Source organism: Melanerpes formicivorus, unplaced genomic scaffold (genome assembly GCF_026170545.1).
Source record: "Melanerpes formicivorus ecotype bairdi unplaced genomic scaffold, bMelFor1.0.p_v2 SCAF_63, whole genome shotgun sequence".
NCBI lineage: Eukaryota > Metazoa > Chordata > Aves > Piciformes > Picidae > Melanerpes > Melanerpes formicivorus.
Window position 1 is genome coordinate 3844376 of NW_027142415.1, and position 25073 is coordinate 3869448.

Genomic DNA, 25073 nt, shown 5'->3' on the forward strand with positions numbered 1-25073 from the left:
GAAAAGACCTTTGAGATCATCAAGTCCAACCTATCACCCAACACCATCTAATCAACTAAACCATGGCTCCAAGTGCCTCATCCAGTCTCTTCCTAAACACCTCCCCATCACTTGAGGTGCTTGGATGAAGCACTTGGTGTGATCTCAAAGGTCTTTTCCAACCTGCTCTATTCTATTCTATTCTATTCTATTCTATTCTATTCTATTCTATTCTATTCTATTCTATTCTATTCTATTCTATTCTCTATCAGGAGTATAGGTGAAGAGAGATGCTGGTGCTGCAGTGTAGCTAGAAAAGGAAATGGCGTTGTGGCAGTTGGATTCAGTCTGTGCCATAGACACTTAAGGATGTGATGGCCTTCTTCCCTGGTGTTCACACATACAAAAACTGCAACATGGCCCATTTGTTTTAAAGTGCTGCTGCAGTTTAAGACTGATTCCAACTCCAGTGGAGCACTGTTAAGTAATAGAGTGTTGGTTTTAAATGTGCTGCTTCGAAGTCTCCCTCTCTGGAGATATTCAAAACCTGCCTGGATGCCTTCCTGTGTCATCTGGTACAGGTGATCTTGCTCTGGTAGTGGGGTTGGACTTGGGTAATCTTTCAAGGTCCCTTCCAGCCCCTAACATTCTGGGATTCTGTGAAAGTATGTCCAAGGGATTTATGTATATAACTCCTCTGTACTGCTTTAAACACTTCATCCCTAAGGGCTCTTATTCACCAGACTGTTTGTTTGGGTTTTGTGCAGCACAGGCAGTCAAAAAAAAAACCCAGCACTGCTAGGATGTTTATCAAGCAGGGTGGCCAGATGTTCAGAAACATCAGCAAAGACTGAGGTTAAGTATCTCCCTCGGGGGTTCCTCTTCTGAAAATGTTTTCTGACTCTGGGTTATTCTAAAGAGTATGGAGCTGCCTTTTTCTGTTGCCTTCCTGCAGCGTCACAGAGAGCACAGGGAAACAGAGGCAGAATGACAAAGCTGTCATTTACATTTCAGAAGCACTCCCACCCGTTCCATTAATATAAAAGACTAGAACCTCAAGCAGAAAATAAATAACTGTAGCTTAACACACAGCTTAACACACAGTCTCCCTTAAGATCAATGCTTAGCTGATTTATAAGATTTACCTGCATGAAGTTAGATTACTCTGAGTTACAACAAAAACAGTTAAAATTAGATAGCTCATATGAATAAGTACCAATTATATAGACTAGACTAGACTAGACTAGACTAGACTAGAATAGAATAGAATAGAATAGAATAGAATTAAACAGGTTGGAAAAGACCTTTGAGATCATCAAGTCCAACCTATCACCCAACACCATCGAACCAACTAAACCATGGCACCAAGCACCCCATCCAGTCTCTTCCTAAACACCTCCAGTGACGGTGACTCCACCACCTCCCTGGGCAGTACATTCCAATGGGCAATCTCTCTTTCTGGAAAGAACTAAACCTAAACCGCCCCTGGTACAGCTTGAGACTGTGTCCTCTTGTTCTGGTCCTTCTTGCCTGGGAGAAGAGACCAACCCCCACCTGGCTACAACCTCCCTTCAGGTAGTTGTAGAGAGCAATGAGGTCACCCCTGAGCCTCCTCTTCTCCAGGCTGAGCAATCCCAGCTCCCTCAGCCTCTCCTCACAGGGCTGTGCTCCAGACCCCTCCCCAGCCTCGTTGCCCTTCTCTGGACACGTTCCAGCAACTCAGCATCTTTCCTAAACTGAGGAGCCCAGAACTGGACACAGGACTCAAGGTGTGGCATAACCAGTGCTGAGCACTGGGCAGAATGACCTCCCTACTCCTGCTGCCCACACTGTACCTGCTGCAGGCCAGGATGCTTTTGACCTTCTTGGCCCCCTGGGCACACTGCTGGCTCATGTTCACCCTACTGTCAACCAGCACCCCTAGGTCCCTTTCTGCCTGGCTGCTCTCCAGCCACTCTGACCCCAGCCTGTAGCACTGCCTGGGGTTGCTGTGGCCAATGTGTAGAGCCCGGCACTTGGATGTGTTCAATCTCATGCCCTTAGACTCTGCCCATTTCAGGTGTCCTGTTACAAAATCAGGACAAAACCCAGGAGGTCTTGCAAGAATTGGAGATTTTGGGTTGGTTTGGGGTTTGTTTGGTTTTTTGGGGGGAGTTTGGTGGCTAGTTGAGTAGTTCTGCTTTACACATACATTAGACGTGTGTGTGTGTATATATATATATGTGTGTGTATATATATGTGTATTTACTCTCTCTTCTGCTCTATGATGATCATTTTGAAAGGTGATCATAATAATAGTGATAGGACAAGGTGAAACAGCTTTAAGCTGGAAAAAAGGGAGATTTAGGCTGGATGTTAGGAAGAAATTCTTTTCGCTGCTGTTGGTGAGACACTGGAACAGGTTGCCCAGGGAGGCTGTGGATGTCCCCTCCCTGGAAGTGTTCAAGACCAGGTTGGATGGGACCTTGAGCAACCTGGGCTGGTGGGGGGTGTCCCTGCCCATGGCAGGAGATTGGAACTAGGTGCTCTTTAAGGTCCTTTCCAACCCAAAGCATTCTGTGACTCTATGATTTCAGTGTGACATAGACTTTCTGGCTAAGAACCATTACTAAACTTCCTTCCTGGTGTTCAAAGTCTTTCCAACCTTACTTTACTAGAAAAGAGATTTGTCTCTCTCTTTTTTTTTTCCCCCCACTCCTGTGCTTTGGGGTTTCTTCCAAGAACATATTTGCAGTCATAATTAAGAAATGTGTTAAACCCTCTGTCAATTAGCCTAATTGATGTTAAAACCTGATTGGGTCCTAGGAGAAATGAATTTCCCAGCTGAACCTTATCAAAGAACAGCTTAGCACAAACTAAGGGGAGAAACCAAAACATGCAAGACTGCCAGGGGATTAAAAAACAATATAATAATAAATAAATAAACACTTGTGATGCTTTGAGATAAGGTGAAAGAAAAAACTCTCTCTGCAGACTGCTCTGTAGTTGTTTTCAAAATAAGTGTTTTCAAAATGCTTTCCTCCTGGTGCATGTCTAAAAGAAAGTCTTTAAGGGGAGAAAAGAGGAAGAAATGTCTGCAAGAGGAAAGATTTATCAAGAAATAATATCAGGATGTGGGAAGAATAGGGGCTGCATAAAGGCAGTTGTCAACAGGCCAGAGGAGTGACTTGGTTTTTTGTTCTCTTTTTGCCTGGAAATGCCTATTACAGAGTAGAGTGAATACAGAGTGTCAGAGGGTGTGATGACAGTAGCCTTAGCCATTTGATGCTATCAGCAGGACTGTGTGTAAACTGATAAAACCTCAGGTAACAGTGAGTGCACGAAGCTCCAACGTGAATGAGGAAGAGCTGCTGCAAATGTGTGCATGCAAGCGGCGGAAAACTCTCAGCCAACTCACAGGCTTCACTGCCAAAGCGTTCTGAAACAGTCCACATTTCCCCAAAGAAGACTTTCTTTTGCTTCAGGTGTGTGGAGTTAAATACTGGCTGAGAGCCAGGTGCTAATGAGTTCCAATTTTGCTGATAGAGAAATTTTATTTGTATCTGCAAATACACAGGAGTTCAGTCTCTGAGCCAGGATTAGAGCCTGTTCTCACCTTCTGCTCAGAGTGTGACCTCCTGGTAAACCACTTGATCTCACCATATCTCCCATTCCCCACTTGAAAAAGGAGGTAATAAGTTACCTGCTGCCCTGCTGCCACCTTGTCATAAATTCCTTGGCTTATGTGGAGAAGGGAAAAAGAAATTGATTGGAATTACTTATTTTTGTTGGCTTGAAAGTGTATTGGGGGGGGGGGAAAGGAGTTCAATTCATCAGTTCTGATGAAGAGCTGGACAAGTGGTGCTACAGGCAGACCATCATCTACTGGCAGGTTTTACTGCATTTAATCTAGATCACAAACGTGGCTTCAGCAATTGATACAGCATTTTGTGTGCTCTGATTTCTGCTAGTGCACTCTTTCCTAATCAGTATATAAGGGATGGAGGTCTTGAGGATGGGGCTGGGCTCTTGTCAGTGGTGCCTAGTGATGGGAAAAAGGGCAACAGGCACAAAGTAGAGCACAGAAGGTTTTCTCTCAACTTAGGATCAGGTTGGGGCGAGCCTGATCTAGTGTGAGGTGTCCCTGCCCATGGGACGGGCTTTGGAACTTGATGATCCTTGTGGTCCCTTCCAACCCTGACTGATTCTATGATTCAATGATTCAAGGAGAAACTTGCTACTTTTAGGGTGGCAGAACACTGGACCAGAGAGGTTGTGGAGTCTCTGGAGACTGGAAACCCACCTGGACTCATTCCTATGCAACCTGATTTATGAGAACCTACTTTAGCAGGGGTGTTGGACTAGATATCTCCAGAGGTCACTTCCAGCCCCCACCATTGCATGACTGTGTGTGATTCTGTGTTGCTGACAACAGTCAGTTTACACAGTTTGGCCTTGAAGCCAGAGACTGGCACTTGGCCTTTCCTGTTTAGCAAGGCAGCCATAGCCAGAGTATCTTTCCCTGTGTTGTTAATTACCCAGGTCCCAAGGATGTACTCTACTTTATGAAGATAAAATGTTTCCAGTTCTTTAGGCAGTGTGATGCCTCTGCCTCATTAGTGTGGCCCTATTCCATAGGAGATTTGATTTATGTCACTGTGCAGCTTCCTGGCATTGCTAGCTCGACAGTTCAATTCTTTTCATCCATTTCATGAGGGCTACTTGCTGATGAGGGAAGGCTCCAGCCCTGATGTGCTGCCCCAGCGTACTTGTAGCCTTCAGCCTCTGCACCTGATCATTTCAGAAGAGCAAATGCTTGATGCTGTGGTGCTGTAGTTCCGTGGTGATGGGCAGAGAGGAGCTGTGTTTGCCTCAGGCAACCTCCTGCCAGCACTACAGTGCTGATTTTGAAACGTTGTCCCTCTGCACATTTCATCCTAATCCACAGCCCTCTGTGGAGCAGAGAAGTCTGAAATATTGTGCTCCAGAAAAGAAAAGAAAATATTAAAGACAAGGAGGAAGTGAAAGAAAGCATCAAGTTATCATGTTCCCTCACTCTTTTCTTTTTGCCCTACTCCCAGGTGCTCTTCACTTGCTTTAAATTCTCTGCATGTTGTTTCAGGGGTATGTTTTAAGGCATTACTTTCTTCCTTTCTAGAGGTCCAGGTGCAGTTCCTGACACATGGGTTAAAGCTTTTAAGGTGTGCCTTCTTACCCTGTATTTATGCTCTGCCCTGGTATAGTACCAAGTTCTGGGCTCCACAAGGACAGGGACAAAGAGAGAACTACTGGACTGAGTCTAAGGGAGGCTACAAAGATGCTGAGGGGAGTTGAGCCATTGCTCTGATGAGGAGAAGCTGAGAGACCTGGGGCTGTTTATCCTGGAGAAGGGCAGACTGAAAGGGCATCTCAATGCTCAGCAAGAGCTAAAGGACTGTGGGGGGCAAGAGGATAGGGCTGGGTTCTTTTCTGTGGCGCTCGGTAGTAGGACAAGGGGCAATGGGTACAAACTAGAGCACAGGAGGTTTCAGTTGAATGGAAGGTAAAAATTCTTTGCATTGAGGGTGACAGAGCCCTGGAGCAGGCTGCCCAGAGAGATTGTGGAGTCTCCTTCTCTGGACACTTTCCAAACACTCCTGGACACATTCCTGTGCAACCTGATCTAGGTGAACCTAGCGGGGTTGGACTAGATGATCTCCAGAAGCTCCTTACAACCCCCACCACTCTCTGCCTTTGTGTTTCTGTGATTTGCATGTTAAATATTAGGCTGAAGTCTGGCATAAGCTGGTTACTCCTCTCCTGGGATTCTTTGGATTTAATGCAGCACTTATATAAATAGCAATGTAAATGACATATCTATTGAATTAGGTGCAGTAATAATGGTGTAATGTGCACCATGCTACATATTACTGAATGTGCAAATTGAACTTAATTTACTCAAGAAGAAAACAGTAAAAGAAATCATAATCCAGCTGAAGGTAATTGTGCTCCATTGTACCTGAGCGAGCTAGATACTAATTGCAAACACTTTACTGTCACTGCAAGTTTCTCTCCTCTTTTTCCTCTAAAGCCAAGTTACTCAGTTTTCCCCATTAGAGGAATTAATTCCTTTCACAAATACTTTCAGTATTTCACCACTCTTGCCATAAAGAAATGCTTTCTAATATCCAAACACTTCCCATGGTGCAACCTGAGGTGGTTTCTTCTCATCCTGTCGCTAGAGAAGAGGCCAACACCCACCTCGCTTCAACCTCCTTTCAGGAGGACCATCTAAAAGTCATCAATGAGCTCCTAAGTCCCTTGGTGGATTTAAACATGAGGTTTCTGTGTCACCTTTACTTTATATAAAATATTTGTCTACTTTGCCCTTTTTTCCACCCTCTTACATAAGTGTGGAAGAACTTGCTAAGCTTCCTGTCTAAATCACAGAGTACTTGGTCAAGTGGATTGCTAGTTTCCTGCAAAGATATGGCCTATAGGAGTAATCACTTTTCACAGTGGTTTGTGACAGCAGGACATACCTAGTTTTGCTTTAATGATCATCCTTGGCACCTTGTCACTGTGGAAGGCAAAAGTCCAAACAAGATGCTAAGGGCCGTTTGCTAGCTTAAAGGAAGGGTTTTCCACACAGCATCATCACGTGTTTGTCAGATCCTCTCCCTTCACTCTTCCTAGCACAACACTATGGCCAGATTTAGCAGCCAAAGTATCTAGGAACTGTACTCAGCACTGGTTAGGCCACACCTTGAGTCCTGTGTCCAGTTCTGGGCTCCTCAGTTTAGGAAAGATGTTGAGATGCTGGAACGTGTCCAGAGAAGGGCAACAAAGCTGGGGAGGGGTTTGGAGCACAGCCCTGTGAGGAGAGACTAAGGGAGCTGGGGTTGCTTAGCTTGGAGAAGAGGAGGCTCAGAGGAGACCTTCTTGCTCTCTACAACTACTTGAAGGGAGGTTATAGACAGGTGGGGGTTGGTTTCTTCTCCCAGGCACCCAGCACCAGAACAAGAGGACACAGTCTGAAGCTGTGCCAGAGTAGGTTTAGGCTGGATGTTAGGAAGAAGTTCTTCCCAGAAGGAAAGATTGGCCACTGGAATGTGCTGCCCAGGGAGGTGGTGGAGTTACCATCACTGGAGGTGTTTAGGAAGAGACTGGATGGGGTGCTTGGTGCCACGGTTCAGTTCATTAAATGGTGTTGGGTGATAGGTTGAATTTGATGATCTCAAAGGTCTTTTCCAACCTGTTTAATTCTATCCTATCCTATCCTATCCTATCCTATCCTATCCTATCCTATCCTATCCTATCCTATCCTATCCTATCCTATCCTATCCTATCCTATCCTATCCTATCCTATATATATTGGTCATATCATATATCAGATGATTATAGTAAGGTTGTTTTATTTTTACTTTCTTTTTGTTTTTTAACTGTGTATTTGTTAGCTTGACAAGTTATGCAAAAAGGCATGACCCGTGGTGCTCCCCAGATGTGGCACACAAAATGGCACAGGAAAAGTTGAGGATGCTGAGAGTGGCCAGTGGGTGAAGGCACCTAGCTTTGTCCATTCTGTAAAGCAGAATGGTTTCAGAAGTACACAAGGTGGTAATTCCCTGTTATTCCTTGCATATATATATAATGGGTTAATAACAATACAAGACTGGAATGTGTAGCTGTAACCCTTTTGATGCTCTCCATCCAGAATCTCCAAGTGATGAGTGGAGCCTTACAGTGCCCTGGTGGAGCAGGCACTGTTATCTCCATTTTACAGCTTTTGTAAGGCAATAAAAATGAAAAGACAAAGAAAACAGACAAGCTGATTGCACTGTCTTGAAGCCTCTGTCAGGGAGTACTGAGGCTCTGCATCCCAGAATTGTGAGCTTCTGGGGGCAAGGAGAAAGGCAGAGCATTTTCAGGGACAAAGAAGGAACACAGCTGCTGTACCAGCATGGTGCTATTGTGTGTGCTGCCACCAAAACAGAAGGGAAGTGCTATGGCCTTTTCTCTCCCTTCATGCAGTCCATTGCCTGTGTGGAGGCTGGGTAGTGATTGCCCTTCTCTGCTGGTGCAGAAGATTCCACTCACCTCTCCTGCAGGGGCCAAGGCATCCAATCTGCTACTGGATGGGTTGCCCTGAGTGACCTATGCCTGGAACAGGTGACAGAGCTGCAGCCTTCACTACACATGGGTTAAAAAAACCACAAACCTCACATTTTTCATCAAGACTAACATGTCAAAGTACTGCTGTTGCTTGTGCCCTTCCTACCAGAGCAGCTTCTGCATCAGCATGTTAAACAGCCTCTTACTGAGACCTGGGGAAGAGATGTGTGCCGGCTACTGAGAGCCGCGCAGGGCTTCAGAGCTTGCAGCTGGCCGCCGCTGCTTTAGAGGATAATGAGAGACATGCCCAGCTCAGATGAAACATTTCATTTTAAATGGGCATCTGATGTCTGTTGATGGCAGAGGTCTAATTTCGACTTCTTTGATCACCATGGCTGGCAGAGTCCCAGGCACTGCATTATATTAACAAGGTTCATAAACTCTCAGCTATAACTCAGCCACTTCACTCTCTGCAGTGAGGACGTGGCCTTTCCGAGAATGGTCGCTCTCTACAATCCCTCATTCTCCCCAAATGCCTCATGTGAGAAGATGTTACTGGAATCTTCAGCTAAAAGGATCAAGCCTCCTTGGGCACACGTGGTGCAGGATTTATTCCTGTGTGTTCTGCCACCCAGGCACTGCCTGGGACCTTTGCCATCAAGCTCTTTCCATTCGGAGCAAGGAGATGGCTGTTTTTCATGCTGAGCTGACACAAGAATCATCCCCTGCCCTTCAGCAGAAGGACTGTGAGGGGAAAGGTGCCTTTGGTCATGGAATTCAAACTGTCCTCCTGCTTGGAGGCTCCAGAGGGTAATCTCTCTCCTTACCAGCTCGGGCTGCATGGTGTGATACTCCTTTAAACTCTCCAGTGGTTCTCCTTTTGCAGGAAAGGTTTCACAAAGCGCTTGAGCATTTGCTTTTCTGAAGCCTGCTTAGCTGATTTTGCTGAATGGAAAAGGTAGCACTGAAACATATCTTTTATTATAGATTACAAAGGTGGAAAAAGCCTGCAGTAGGCTAATGCTGAGAGGAAAAATAGCGTTGAAACATCACAGTATCACAGTATCACAGTATCACAGTATCACTTAGGTTGGAAAGGACCTCGAGGATCATCGAGTCCAACCTGACACCGCAGACCCCATGACTAGACCATGGCACCAAGTGCCATGTCCAATCTCCCCTTGAACGCCTCCAGGGTCGATGACTCAACCACCTCCCTGGGCAACCCATTCCAATGCCGAATGACTCGCTCGGTGAAGAACTTCCTCCTCACCTCGAGTCTGAACCTCCCCTGGCGCAGCTTGAGACTGTGTCCCCTTGTTCTGGTGCTGGTTGCCTGGGAGAAGAGGCCAACTCCCTCCTGGCTACAACCACCCTTCAGGTAGTTGTAGAGGGCAATAAGGTCACCCCTGAGCCTCCTCTTCTCCAGGCTAAACAATCCCAGCTCCCTCAGCCTCTCCTCATAGGGCTTGTGTTCAAGGCCTCTCACCAGCCTTGTTGCCCTTCTCTGGACACGCTCAAGTGTCTCAATGTCCTTCTTAAACTGAGGAGCCCAGAACTGGACACAGTACTCAAGGTGCGGCCTAACCAGAGCAGAGTACAGGGGCACTATGACCTCCCTGCTCCTGCTGGCCACACTATTCCTAATGCAGGCCAGAATGCTATTGGCCCTCCTGGCCACCTGAGCACACTGCTGGCTCATATTCAGGTGGCTGTCGATCAGCACACCCAGGTCCCTCTCTGTCTGGGAGCTCTCCAGCCACTCCGACCCCAGCCTGTAGCTCTGCATGGGATTGCCGTAGCCAAAGTGCAGCACTCGGCACTTGGACTTGTTGAAAGCCATCCCATTGGACTCTGCCCATCTTTCCAGTCGGTCGAGGTCCCTCTGCAGAGCCTTTCTACCCTCTAATTGACTAACATCTGCCCCTAACTTTGTGTCATCTGCAAACTTGCTGATGACTGACTCTACCCCTTCATCCAGATCATCAACGAATATGTTGAAGAGGACAGGGCCCAGCACTGATCCCTGGGGGACACCACTGGTGACTGGCCTCCAGCTAGATGCGGCACCGTTCACGACCACTCTCTGGGCCCGGCCCTCCAGCCAGTTCCTAACCCAGCACAGAGTGTAGTGGTCCAATCCACAGGCTGACAGCTTAGTCAGCAGTTTGCTGTGGGGGACGGTGTCAAAGGCCTTGCTGAAGTCTAGGTAGACCACATCCACAGGCCTCCCCACATCCACCAGGCGGGTCACCTGATCATAGAAAGAGATCAGGTTGGAGAGGCAGGATCTGCCCTTCCTGAATCCATGTTGGCTGGACCTGAGCCCTTGGCCATCCTTCAGGTGCGCAGTTATTGCTGCCAGGATAATCTGCTCCATCACTTTCCCTGGCACTGAGGTCAGGCTGACTGGCCTGTAGTTTCCAGGTTCCTCCATCCGACCCTTCTTGTGGATGGGGACCACGTTGGCCAGTTTCCAGTCATCTGGGACCTCACCAGTGAGCCAGGACTGGAGGAAAATGATGGAGAGTGGCCTAGCTAGCACATCCGCCAGCTCTCTCAGCACCCTAGGATGGATCCCATCTGGTCCCATGGACTTGTGGATATCCAAGTGGCTCAGCAGGTCCCGAACTAACTCCTCATGGATTTCCAGGGTATTACTCTGCTCCCCGACCCCAACGCCCAGCTCCGGAGACCACTCGTCCTGAACTCCTGCCTTGCTGTTAAACATTGAGGTAAAGAAGGTGTTCAGGACCTCAGCTTTATCCTCATCCTCAATGAGCTGAGCTGAGTTCAGTTACTTTAAACATTAGATGCCACAGGAAGAGGTTTTATTGACCTTGAAACCCCCCTGACACTTGATGCTGTTGTATTGTGCATCTAGAGCAAAATGTTTGTGCTAAGCAGTGCATTTGCTAGACAGGTGGATACTAGGGAGATGCAATGATGTGGAGCACCCCATGCAGACTGCTTTGTATTTTCACTGAGATCACCTTCTTTCCTTACTCCAAAGCAGGAAGCTTGAGGGAGCTATTTAATTAAGTTCATTCTTCCTCATGTTCTTTAGGTGCACTTCCAGAGAGAGAGGCTGTCCTGGCAGATATCCCATCTTCCCATCTTGTGCATGGGCACAGACAGAAAGCACAGGCAAAGCTTCTGCCTAGACTTAGTCACTTTTCTGGCAGCTCTGTTGGTGATGTGACTGTCAAAGAGATCTGTCTGTTCCTCTGCTGTAGGTCCACAGTCCCCACCAGCCTTCTGAATGGCCATTACTGTATTTTAATCACAGTATCTAATACAGACTCTCCTAGATCAGGTTGAACAGGGACATGTCACACTGTATCACTGTATCACAGTACAACTAAGGTTGGAAGAGACCTCAAGGATCATCGAGTCCAGTCTGTCACCACAGACCTCATGACTAGATGGTTAGTCAACAGTCAGGTTTCATCACTTTGGGCCCTGTCCATCTAGATCACACCATCTAGAGTTTTTCCTGTGATTGCCTGAGTTGGTTTTGGGTTTTGAGTTAATGAATTTGTCTCTTCAGGCTGTTTAAGAGCTGCTCCAGGCTGTACATGGGTCTGCCTGGTCAGCAGGGCCATCACCAGCCATCGTAGGGGCACTTTGATCAGAGCATTGTTAGGCTGCTACACCATGGCCACCACCAACAAGCCAGCATAGTGCCAAGACTGTCATGTACCATGGAGCTTCCTGACCTTAAAGACCACCTTCATAGCCTTCAAATAAACAGCAATTCATCACAGTGAAAATAAATAGCATCACAGGGAGAGAATCAGTTGTTACTGGAAAGTCTCTCTCACCTCTGAAGAAACGTTCTGGCTCTTGCCACTTATATGACAGCTTTGCTCTAGCTGAATGTAGTCTGTAATGATGGAGAAGAGCAAAGTACCTTGTGGTGGGCTGAAATTACCCCCCAACAGAAAATTGCCACATACCTGCACTTCCTTTCTGAACCCTTACTCTACACAGTTTTCATGACAGGCCACAGTCCTGAGAAGCTGACAGGCACAACAACACGTTACTCCCTTTCCCATCCTCTACTCAGCTCTCCTGAATGCTTCTGCTTCCCAGATCCAAGGGCCCAGTGTTCACACTCACAGCATCAAGTTTCACTTGCCATATGGGTTCTTCAGCATGGACGGATGGGTTTCCAAGGAGCAGAAGCACTCACATGTGTTTGTTTAGCAGGAATTCAGAGTTCTCTTGCACCACCACAATATTTTCCCCTCTACAAACTGCACAGACTTCAGGCATGCTTTTTCATTCCCTTTCTTACTGCCCCTCAAAAGAGTAAGTAGCATTAATAATCAACTGTTGCTTCTGAAGCAGCTGAATTTAAAATGCTAGGCATTCACGTGGTGGGCTGTGAGGAGTCTGTGGCTTTTTGTTAGATCTGCAGCATAAAGAACCAATTTTTCTTCTCCTAATCCTATAGCTGTCTGGAAAAGGTGTCACACAGTCAGACATAACGATAAGAAAAGCTACTGCTGCCAAAGGCAGTCTGATACCACAGCCAGATGATTAAACCATTCCAAAGCATTCCCAGAAGTCAAGAGGGGGGGGAAAAGGTCCAAAGTTTTTTTTTCCACCGAAGTTTTCTTGCTCTAAAGCATTGAGAGCACAGCCCCCATGCAGGCACATGCACACTTTCTATTTAATAATCCATTCCTGTTATGAATAGAAGGACCAGGGAGGGATGTGTATTTTAAAGCCTTTCACTGATGTGTATTTTAAAGCCTTTCACTTGAGGGTTTGGGTTTTTTGTTTCAGCTTCATTCTTTGTTTTGTTGTTTCGCTGCTGCCAAGTGGACACAGGCAACTGACCTTGTTTAAAGAACAAATGGGATGATTTGTCCCAATCTACCCAGCTCTAATGGCTGATATGAGCAGCAGTCGGTGCACACTGTTGACCCCTGCACAAGCAGAGCTCTGTTCTAACAGTGACAGTTTGGGTTGGGAAATGGATCAATAGACTTTGCCATTTTCAGGACTTCCCAGAGACTCAGTCTGGATGGAATTAACAAAAATATGTAAACAAATAGATCCTGAAACCCAAATCAAGTGAGAAATGGTACAGTGGAAGCACTTTCACAGAAGTAGAAAGGGAAAAAAATAAAAGTCCTCTGGTTTTTAGCATGATTTTTTTGCACCATGGAGGCCTTCAGACTGCACTGAGCAATAGGCACTTCAGCAGCATCCAGTACTTGCTGAATGCAGCTCGTGGAGAGTCTTCTCCTGGATTCCCAGCCCCAGCACTGCTCTCAGCTGCCATCTGGGCTGGGTGTTGTTCTCTTCTCCCTAGTATCAAGTGGGAGGAAATGGTCTGAAGTTGTGCCAGGGGTGGTTTAGATCGGATATTAGGAAACATTTCTCTTCTGCAAGAGTGGTCAGGCATTGGAACAGGCTGCCCAGAGAGGTGATGGAATCGCTGTCCCTGGAGGTGCTCAAGAAATGTGTGGCCATGGCACTTGGGGACATGGTTTAATGGCTGTGGTGGTGGTGGGTTGACCATTGGACTCAATGACCTTAAAGGGCTTTTCCAGCTGAAATGATTCTATGAGTCCATGAGCCACACAGGTCAGGGTTCTCTCTCCCCCTGGAGATGTGCCTGCTTCAGCTTCTGAGAGAATCCAGCTGGGGCATTTTGCCAGGGGGAGCAGGAATGTAAAGTTCAGCACCAAGCCTGAATCTACAAAATGCTCTGCAGTGCAGTGAAGGCAGGATCAGCCCTAGGAGAGCCTTAACTCCAGCTCCTACGAGCTGGTAGCCCTCATATTTTGGGTTGCCTTCGATGTCTGCATTAGGAAAAAGGACATCATGGGAAAGCACCAAATGTCATGTGGTTATCTAAAGCATAAATCACACTGAAACACATAGGAAGAAGGAAGATTCACAGAAAGTTTTAGGTCAGATTTTCAGAAAAGTATCATAGTATCATAGTATCAGTCAGGGTTGGAAGGGACCACAAGGATCATCTAGTTCCAACCCCCCTGCCATGGGCAGGGACACCCCACACTAGATCAGGCTGGCCAGAGCCTCATCTAGCCTGGGCTTAAACACCTCCAGGGACAGGGCCCCAACCACCTCCCTGGACAACCCGTTCCAGGGTTTCACCACTCTCATGGGGAAGAACTTCCTCCTCACTTCCAGCCTGAATCTCCCCACCTCCAGCTTCATTCCATTCCCTAAAGTCTCATTAAACTTTCCAGAAATCTGGGTCAAGCCAAGAGTCTGTAAGACAGCTTCAAACCAGGGAAGTCTCTCTTGCTCGCTAAAGGTTTTTGCAGCGATCTTACCTGACAAGCCAGAGTGCTGCGATTCTCAGCGCCCCTTTGGTCTCTTCAATTCGTCAGGTGAAGAAGCTTGCCAGGGAAAGCCACGAAGGGAAGGGCTGCCCTCAGACAAGTCAGAACCACTCTCCAGCTGCCAGCAGCGCTTCCAACCAAAGCATTGTAGCAAGTCAGATCCTGGGCTGCATCAGGAGAAGTGTGGCCAGCAGGTCAAGGGAGGTGATCCTCCCCCTCTACTCAGCCCTGGTGAGACCCCACCTGGAGTACTGTGTCCAGTTCTGGAGCCCCTATTACAAGAGGGATCTGGAGGTGCTGGAAGGTGTCCAGAGAAGGGCCACAAGGATGATCAGAGGGCTGGAGCACCTCTCCTATGAGGACAGACTGAAGGAGTTGGGGCTGTTCAGTCTGCAGAAGAGAAGGCTCCAAGGTGACCTAATTGTGGCCTTCCAGTATCTGAAGGGGGCCTACAGGAAGGCTGGGGAGGGACTTCTCAGGATCTCAGGTAGTGATAGGACTAGGGGGAATGGAATGAAGCTGGAGGTGGGGAGATTCAGGCTAGATGTGAGGAGGAGGTTCTTCACCATGAGAGTGGTGAAACCCTGGAATGGGTTGTCCAGGGAGGTGGTCGAGGCCCCGTCCCTGGGGGTGTTTAAGAGCAGGCTGGATGAGGCTCTGTCCAGCCTGATCTAGTGTGGGGTGTCCCTGCCCGTGGCAGGGGGGTTGGAACTAGATGATCCTTGTGGTCCCTTCCAACCCTGAATGAAACTATGAAACTATGAAACTAAGTCTTCATGGTGATCTTTAAACGCCCGTGCAAAAAGGAAACCTCCAGAAAATTGAGTAGTCAGCGGGGAAATAAAGACAGATGTTATGCTAAGCACCTTCTAGACAGCTGAGATAAAAAAGATGATGATGCACTAGTTGAAATAAATGCAATTTTTATCACACTGCTCTTTGCCAATGTGTCTAGATTCATCTGTATTTAGGATTTATGTTTTCACTGTGCCTGCTGGGGAGAAAAAAAATGTATCAGAAACCTCTGGGGCAGCTTTTGACTTCAGATAGGAAACAAAAAGAATTTGACATCTGTATAGGCTAAGAAATGATGGCTTGGGGTTGTTTTTATCTGTCCTCATTGCCCAATAGAGATTATTGTGGGCACAGCAATTGAACATTGTTTTTCTTTAGTAATTCTTATATTGCACAGAAGAAAGTCTCCGTCCCTGGAGGTGTTTGAGAAGGGATTGGATGTGGCACTTGGTGCCATGGTTTAGTCATGAGGTCTGTGGTGATAGGTTGGACTTGATGATCTTTGAGGTCTCTTTCAACCTTGGTGATTCTGTGTGTGTATGTGTAAACCCACTTGACCATACTAATGAATTGTTCTTTCCATACAGCACAGAGATAGTTAATTCTGTAGATGAGTGACTGTAAGGCCACACAGTCTCCATAACCCACTAAGAATCTGGCCTGATATCAATAGTTAACTAATGCTCCTTTTATGATGAAAGAGAGTTAAACCTGATGGAATGTGGGGGTTTGTTGTTGGGGGTGTTTAGCCTGGAGAAGAGGAGGCTCAGGGGAGAACTTATTGCTCTCTACAGCTACCTGAAAGGAGGTTGTAGACAGGTAGGGGTTGGTCTCTTCTCACAGCAACAGAACAAGAAGACACAGTCTCAAGCTGCCCCAGGGGAAGTTTAGGCTGGAGGTGAGGAGAAAGTTCTTCCCAGAAAGATTAATTGGCCCCTGGAAAGGCCAACCTGGCCTTCAAAACCTCCAGGGATGAGGCTTCCACCACCTCCCTGGGCAACCTGTGCCAGTGTCTCATCACCGTCCTGGTGAAGAACTTCTTCATGACATCTTATCTAAATCTACCCTCCTCTAGCTTGGATCCATTTCCAAGTCTAAAGTCTAAAGTCCATTTCTTCTGGCAAAGTCCACTTACAGAATAAAACATGCTCAGTCAGAGAAGCCAAGGCCATCTACTATTTCCATAACCCTTAGCTCATTCATCTTCATCTTGAGCCTTCTCTTTATCACCTTCTCCCACTCAGCTCTTACCCACTTTTAGTTTATGTTTCTTCCTGGCTGCCATTCTTTTGTTTCAGATGTCTGGCTTAATAAAAATAACTCCTACTAATTATCTGTATAGAGATTGCTTTAAAGGAGGGAAAAGTGGGGGCTTTGACCAGGAATGATGGGGTTTCATGTAATAGCCTTTTCCCCAAACTTGGTGCTATTTTCAGTGGATGAAAGCATTCATCTCCATTAAAAGAAGGGAGGGAAGAAAATAGCAAGACAGGATTTTGATCAATAGCAATTGTGATTAAGTTTGATCACAGCACTTGACATTTTGAGCAAGTCTGAAAGTGCACTCACAGAAAACTCCGGATCTGCTAAGAGTCTCTAGTGGTGTAGCAGAACAATGGCAAACCTGGGTAAGGAATATTCTCTCTACTTTTTTGTTTGCCTTGCATGGCCATAATAATACAACAAGATGCATTAACTTAATTCTGTGATTAGTCTCATTGCCAAACTTTCATTAGTGCTCTTAGATGGCTGATTTATTTTAGGCTTTTGCTTGCCTTCATTTTTTTTTCCCTTGGCAGAAGTATTGATGCTTTTATCAAGGTGTTTACAGATGAACAGTCAAAAATTGCAATATTGGATTTCATTTGTACAATGTTTCTGATTTTCTACAAAAGACTGGTCATCAGATGCCATCAAAGTGCCATGCAGGGAGCTGGGGCAGGGATGGGCAATGTGTCGCTTTTAGAAGGAGCAGTGTTCATTCACAGAATCACCAAGGTTGGAAGAGACCTCAAAGATCATCAAGTCCAACCTGTCACCACAGACATCATGACTAAACCATGGCACCAAGTGCCACATCCAATCCCCTCTGGAACACCTCCAGGGATGGTGACTCCACCACCTCCCTGGGCAGTACATTCCAATGGCTAACAACTCTCTCTGGGAAGAACTTTCTCCTCACCTCCAGCCTAAACTTTCCCTGGTGCAGCTTGAGACTGTGTCCTCTTGTTCTGGTGCTGGTTGCCTGGGAGAAGAGACCAACCCCCTCCTGACTACTACCTCCCTTCAGGTGGTTGTAGAGGGCAATAAGGTCTTCCCTGAGCCTCCTCTTCTGCAGGCTAATTAATTTTGTGCTGTACAAAGCCATGTTGCAGTGTGGTGTTTTTTCTTAGAGAGAAAAAAAAGGTCAAATAAATCCATCTTGCTCTATAACAAAGGTGCTAAATTTTGTCAGAGCTTCTCATCTGTGTGGGAATTAATTAACAATTCCAGTTGGCTATTCCCCAAGGAATCTCTGCATGCCTACATGAGCTATAGCTTTAACAGAGGTAAGCCCTAGTCCACTGGGGAGGAGACATGTTCCTGGTCTTCATCCCAGAGATCTCTGTAGTCACCATGTGCTCAGACCACTGAGTATCCACAAAGTGAAAACTGCTACTTGTGGATCTGAACTTTGGCTTCAAATGTGAGCCCTCCTCTGATGATGCAATTAGAAGATAAACCCTGAATGGACATCACTGGATCAGAACTGATAAATTGCTTAGTTATAAAAGGGAAACAAAACCCCCAGAAGGCTAATGTGAAGTTCAAATTAAAACACAAATACCGTGTGTACCAAGCTAAAATGGGAGGAGGAGAGGTTTCTTTTATGAGCTCTGATTATCTCATGGGAAACAAACTTCCATTTGTATTTGGAACAGAAAAATGCCTGGCTTTAAGGCACTCTTTTAATCAGCAAGCTCATCTGATGAAATGCTCTAGGATTTGCTTATATATCAAAGGAGTTCCCAAGACATTTAAGGGATGCAACTGAATACAATTAGAAGATCAGCTGTAAGCACAGTTTGCGATCGTTTGTTTGCTGTGCTTTGTGAGAGTTTAGTTAATCACATGTGAACTTCTTGTCTTTTAGCAGATAGTGGAGTATGCAACTGCATGACAAGAAAAGTTTTAACGCTGCAGCCTAGGAGAGATGCAGCAATTCAGCTATCTTGAATCTGATGGTCTGTAAAAGGAGAACAGAGAAACTATTAAGCCAGCATTCGCATCCAACAATCGAATCATTTATGAACAACCTTTCTGAGCCTAATTCGTTGCTGAATTAAACCTCATGTAATGTCGCTGGAGTCAATGGGGTTATGCAGGGCAATAAGTCAGTGAAGCAAATTAGCCCTCTGTCTTGGAGCCAAGAAACCCAAGGAAAGAGTGATCCAATAAAAGAGAGATGAAATGCTGATATTAACTGAATGCCACTGCTCTTGGTGCGGCGTGCGCTTTGTGTGAGGCGTGCGCTTTGTGTCCAGCGGTGAATATTTCATCCTTCCCAGGTGTAAAATCTTCCCAGCAGCACTCTAAAGCAGATTTATAATAAATGACAAAATTAATGATTTAGTTCTGTTGTAATGCAGCTGCTTCTGGGCTCCCAACAGGAATTTAAACAGTTAGCAGGCAACATCCGAGTTGCTGCGGTGTGATTTCCAAATCAAGTCTTGATCTCTTTAGAAGAGCCTTGGGACTGGCCTTTGGGGTTTTTAACTCCTTTAAGCTGTGTCGTGGTTTTGCTGGACCAGAATCCCAGGCCAGCCATGGGCTGCAAGTCAGCAGCAGCTCTGAGTCAGCCAGGACAGCTGGCTGGCTCCAGGTGTATCCCAGACTATTAGCATCACACTTGATATAAAGGAGGAAGCTTGGTGAGGAGGAGAAGAGAGTTTCTTGCTAGAGCTTTCTGTTTGGGCTTTTAATGTTCTCTCTCCTGCTGTTGAGGACTGTTTTCCTGCATGTTGTGAGTGTTGTACCTTTGCTGGGCTGAGTATAATTTTATATATCTTGTATTGACAGTGATATCAGTTTGGCTATTTCACTAAATCCATTTTCATTTCAACCCATGTGTCTTCTTTCCTACCCCTGGTTTCCCTTCCCTACTGGGAAGGTGTCACTGGGTGATAGAGAAACTGCTATACAGTTTAGCCCCAGGTATGGGCTAAATGTAGACAAGCTCTCTCTCACACATACAAATGTTAGAAGCTAGCATTTGTATGTATGGAGGGATTTCTACATAGCAAACTTACAGAAACACCAGGGATAGCTGGGTAAGAGCTGGAGTAAATGGGGCATGATCACAGCCTTGGGAATGAAGGCACAAGGCATGGATTTATTTGCATTTCATATATCTGGGTAATATTAAAGGCTCAAAGAAGCAGCAATATGGCAGTGATGTGGCTGTAGGTACACTCTGGAGTAATGAAAACAACTCAGCCATCTGCACTGACCAGCACTGACAACAATACACAATCTTCTCTCAGTTTTCACCCTTTTTTTCACTCTCTGACCCTTGGATTATTTTGTGTGAAGTAAAGATCATTTCCATCCAAGGAAGACTTCAGGTTTTTCACCACACACACAGCTCAGTCCTGGCTGGAGCCTTTAGGCATTTGTATTACCCACATAAAAAGCTAATTCCCAAGGTCTGCAGTTGCATTTGCAGCTCATGAAAAGATCTCTGTGAGGTGACCTGCACAGACTAATGCATTTGGACAGTACAGTTCACTCTTTCACTACAAAGAGATCAAACAACTTGATATTCTACCTGGGAAAGTTCAGTGATGAGCTAAAGGATGAAATAGTGTTTGTTGGCCATCAGTAGAGAAAGCTCTTCGTGCTTACATGAAAAGGAGGCAATGTGTTTCATGTTCTTGTGTTCCATTATTTGTTCTGTTGCTGCTGCTGGAACTTGTCAGTGATGAAAGAACTTGGGGGAGGGCCTAGCAGAGGACTTGCATGATACTTGACTTGTGGCATGGGTGATGTTGGCCATTGATTCTCTTTTTAGTTCTCCAGATGATAGCATAAGTAGTCTGTCATGGTAGATAAGATTCACAGATTGCACTGGGTTAGAAGGGACCCTCAAAGGTCATCTTGTCCAACCTCCCTGTGCTCAGCAGGGACACCTCCAACTAGATCAGGCTGCCCAGGGCCACACCAAGTCTGAACTTGAATGCCATTTTCCTTTAAATCCTGTTGCTTCTGTTTACAGTTCACTCCTGGACATGCTCTGAGGATAAGAGTATAGGGAACAAGACAGGAATTTTCCATCTGCAGCATGAGACACTGATATAAACACATCCAGTCCTACCCTTAGAGCTAGATAGGTCTATGGGGCTATGGGTTCAAGTCCCACTAATCCACAGCCCCAACTTCCAGTGATAAAATATCGCTGTGCACTGAATTTGTCCTGAGTTTAGCTGACAAGGTGCTGCTAAAAAGCAGAGTTCTGTCAGGTTTTGTTGAGTAACAGATCTCCTTTTGACAATCATTTCCCTTTTGAGGGGCTAAAGGTCCATCCATTTAGCTGCCCATTTGATTGTTCTGCTTTGGATTAATTAAAAGAAAGCAAGTTAGGTAACAAACATTTGGATCAATTTTGTGGCAGTTTTATTGAAGGGTGTGTTGGTAAGAAAAGGGAAAAACTCCCCTTAACCATTTCTAACTGAAATTCCAAACTGTTGTGTAGTACTCTGCATTGCTGAGGGCTGTCTGCAGTTCAGGAAGGATATTGAGGTGCTGGAGCAGGTCCAGAGGAGAGCAACAAGAGTGGGGAAGGGACTGGAGGGAAAGGCTGATGAGGAAGGGCTGAGGGAGCTGGAGGTGTTCAGCCTGGAGAAGAGGACACTTAGAGGGGACCTTATCGCTCTCTACAACAACCTAAAAGGAGGTTGTAGTCAGGTGTGGGTCAGGCTCTTCTCCCTGGCAACTTGTGACAGGACAAGAGGGCATGGGATGAAGATGCACCAGGGGACATTGAGGTTAGATATTAGGAAGCACTTGCTCACAGAAAGGCTGATTAGACACTGGGATAGACTGCCCAGGAAGGTGCTGGAGTCACCATCACTGGAGTCAAGAAAAGCCTGGATGTGGCACTTGGTGGCAGGGTTTAGCTGATGTGGTGGCGTTAGGTCAGAGGCTGGACTCGATGATCTCAGAGGTCTTTTCCAGCCTCAACCATTCTGTGATTCTGTAGAATTATCATTGCCTCAGCAGCGAAAGTCTGATGAATTTTGCTGTTTCTGGTTCTGTTGTTGCTTCTTTGAAACCACCTCTGTTGTGTTTGCTTTACATCTAATGCTATTGCATTTCGTTTCAGCTGGCGGGCTTCATCTACGCCTGTTACGTTGTGAAATGTATTACTGAAGAAGAGGACAGCTGTAAGTACTAAAGCTTTGTTGCATAGAAAATGAATTTATTTGGGGGGTGGGGGGGGTGTTTAAATCACCTCTTCACTATGCTGGCTCCTCCTGAATTCAACCTAAATGCCTTTCTTACACTGAAGCCAGATCATTCCTTCTGTCCCTCCCTCTTCATCTAAAATTTGCAAATGCCTGGAAGACAAAGGGATCATGAAGTGTAGCTGTAAAAAATGCACACTGCTTGCTTCTGAAAATGATCACTGGATTTGTTGTGTTTTTCTTCTCAGCTTAGCTGAAGACATAAAAAAATAAACAGAACTCCCAGCTGGTAAAGACAAAATAAAAGCTGCCTTTTCCCCCCACCCCTCCTCCTTATTCCAGATTGTTATTAACCGTCTTCATAGAAATTGGTTAGCGCTAAGGGTATCTCTCTTCTGTGTGGACTTGTCTGTTGGCTTGTAAAAGCATTTCTGGCAACAGCAACAACAAGGAAAAAAAAGCTTTAGATCATTGCAGGACCTGCATTTATGAGAGGTGAAACTGTGGAGCTCCTCTTTGTTCTTGCTGCTCCCAGGGTACAATTACAAGGAGCGAAATCGTTTCACAGAGATGTACGTTTCTGTTTCTTCTGCTTATTTATACCAATAGAAGCCTGCTGAGCAGGATTTGCTCTTATTACATGCTATGAAGCCAAGCCATTTCATTTTTACTGTACTTTAACCTTGATTTTCTTTTAATTCCTTATTTTTTTTTAAAGAGAAGGGCCACTGCAGCATTTGAGTACATCTTGGGGATTCATACTAAAGCACTTTAGAAACCAGTATCAGAAGTGCATGGAACTTTGATAAAATATACATGAATCCTGGTGAGAGCTGTGCAACAGGAAGCTAAAGGGGGTTGGTTTGATTGAGAGGGTTACTGAAGCTGGTGGGGGATCCTCTGTGTTCTCCTGCTTAGACAATAGCTGCAAACCTATAATCTATGGGCAACAGAGTGCCACCGCGAGCTATCAAGGGGAGATTTCGTGCTGAAATCAGATCATGCTTTGGAGGTCTTTATGGCTCTGCTCATTTCAGTTGTCTTTATGTTTCTGTGGAGGTGAGGAAAGCAGTGCTACAGGCTAGGGTCAGAGTGGCTGGAGAGAGGCCAGGCAGAGAGGGACCTGGGGGTGCTGGTTGATGGTAGGCTGAACATGAGCCTGCAGTGTGCCCAGGCAGCCAGGAGGGCCAATGGCATCCTGGCCTGCATCAGGAACAGTGTGGCCAGCAGGCAGAGATGGACCACCCTGTTCCTGCCTGGCCACACCTCGAGTACTGTGTCCAGTTCTGGGCCCCTCAGTTTAGGAAGGAGGTTGACTTGCTGGAAGGTGTCCAGAGAAGGGCAAAAAAGCTGGGGAGGGGCTTGGAGCACAGCCCTGTGAGGAGAGGCTGAGGGAGCTGGGGCTGCTTAGCCTGGAGAAGAGGAGACTCAGGGGAGACCTTATTGCTGTCTACAACTACCTGAAGGGGGGTTGTAGACAGGCAGAAGTTGGTCTCTTCTCCCAAGCAGCCCGGGTACCAGAACAAGAGGACACAGTCTCAGGCTGCGCCAGGGGATGTTCAGGCTGGATGTCAGGAGGAAGTTTTACACAAAGAGAGTGATTGCCCATTGGAATGGGCTGCATGGGGAGGGTGGTGGAGTCACCATCACTGGAGGTGTTCAGGAGGAGACTTGATAGGGTGCTTGGTGCCATGGGTTAGTTGATTAGGAGGTGTTGGATGATAGGTTGGACACAATGATCTTGAAGGTCTCTTCTCTTCTCTTCTCTTCTCTTCTCTTCTCTTCTTCTCTTCTCTTCTCTTCTCTTCTCTTCTCTTCTCTTCTCTTCTCTCTTCTCTTCTCTTCTCTTCTCTTCTCTTCTCTTCTCTTCTCTTCTCTTCTCTTCTCTTCTCTTCTCTTCTTCTCTTCTCTTCTCTTCTCTTCTCTTCTCTCTTTCTCTTCTCTCTCTTCTCTTCTCTTCTCCGCAAAAAGGTTGGGGAGAAGCATGTGGAGCAGGGGTGTGTCACAAATAGGCCCTATCTTTTTAGGGAAGGACCCAGGCTTACGGACTGTCCCCTACCCTCCTGTAAAGTGCATTTGCTATCTACAGAGATGGAGGAGAGCAATTTCTCGCCCTCAGAAACAAAATGCCTTTTAATGCTGTTCTGTCCTCTCTTTGAAGGGCTTTAATATTTTTTGAGATTTTTTTTTGTTAGTCTTCTGTAGTGGTTTAGGGCATGAAATAAGTGAAAAACACAGAAGATATTTTGTGACTTTTAGCTATTGGAATGTGCTGCCCAGGGAGGTGGTGGAGTCCCCATCCCTGGAGGTATTCAAGAGCGGATTGGATGTGGCACTTGGTGCCTTGGTTTAGTAGTCATGAGGTGTTGGGTGACAGGTTGGACTTTTCCAACCTTATTGATTCTATGACTTGGTTCACAAACAAGCACTGAAGTCAGAGCATGTTTGAGACACTTCTTCCCCCCAGTCTGTAAATGGCATTCCTGGCAGCAAATCACCACAGCCAGGATGGTCCTGCTTAGTCCTCACTGTGATGGGAGCTGCCTGTTGTTCAGAAGCCATAGATCATCCTGCTTCTTTGAACCCTTGTTTGCTATCATCTTGCCTGTTTTGAGGCTGTTATTGCTTTGTTACCATGTGTCAGCCTTGTGCCCTGTTCTAGCCAAAGAATTGTTCACAGAGAGTGATTGCCCATTGGAATGTCCTGCCCAGGGAGGTGGTGGAGTCACCATCACCGGGGGTGTTTAGGAGGAGACTTGATAGGGTGCTTGGTGCCATGGTTTAGTTGATTAGGTGATGTTGGATGATGGGTTGGACATGGTGATCTTGAAGGTCTCTTCCAACCTGGTCCATTCCATTCCATTCCATTCCATTCCATTCCATTCCATTCCATTCCATTCCATTCCATTCCATTCCATTCCATTCCATTCCATTCCATTCCATTCCTCATCCGTAAGCATCTCCTTCAGGTTCTGTAGCCACCAGCTCAGGTGCTGCAGCTTCAGCTTTGCTGGGGTTTGGAAGCATGATTGTGGTCTGGGGTGGGGGTTGGTGGGGATGTAGGTTTGTTGTAGAGTAAAAGAGAACTTCTGTGGCTGTGTTGTCCTCACACAGTGATAATATTCAGCTCAGATTTGGCTCTTCAAGGTATCATAAAATTAAACCAGCTTTAATTTCTGCTGAGAGGCTGCATATAATAAAAAGCAAGAATGATTGTAGTTCCCTCTCGACTCAGACACCCCCTGTGACACGTGCTGAGCGCTCACTGTGACAGCCAGAGGTTGCACTCCATACAGATACCTCCTGTTCAGGTCTGATTTCAGAGTTTTCACTTACATTAGTTACATTTTCTTGCCTTTTCCTTTCCCCTTTGGCAAGACATCCATCTGTTGTGCTCCCCCAGGAAGTAACATATCCCTTGTGGATGCCATGTTAGTTGGTATTTATGCTCTAGGGG

At 46.1% G+C, this 25073-nt stretch overlaps 1 protein-coding gene across 2 annotated transcripts in view; it reads left to right on the top strand.

Annotated features, from left to right (window-relative positions):
- NKAIN2 (sodium/potassium transporting ATPase interacting 2) overlaps positions 1 to 25073 on the top strand; it is a 626732-nt gene that overhangs the window by 575217 nt on the left and 26442 nt on the right. For both annotated transcript variants that reach the window (XM_068162342.1, XM_068162341.1), the window contains exon 5: positions 21535 to 21595. In XM_068162342.1, coding sequence (XP_068018443.1) covers positions 21535 to 21595 — 61 coding nt within the window. The remainder of the gene's footprint in view (positions 1 to 21534; positions 21596 to 25073) is intronic.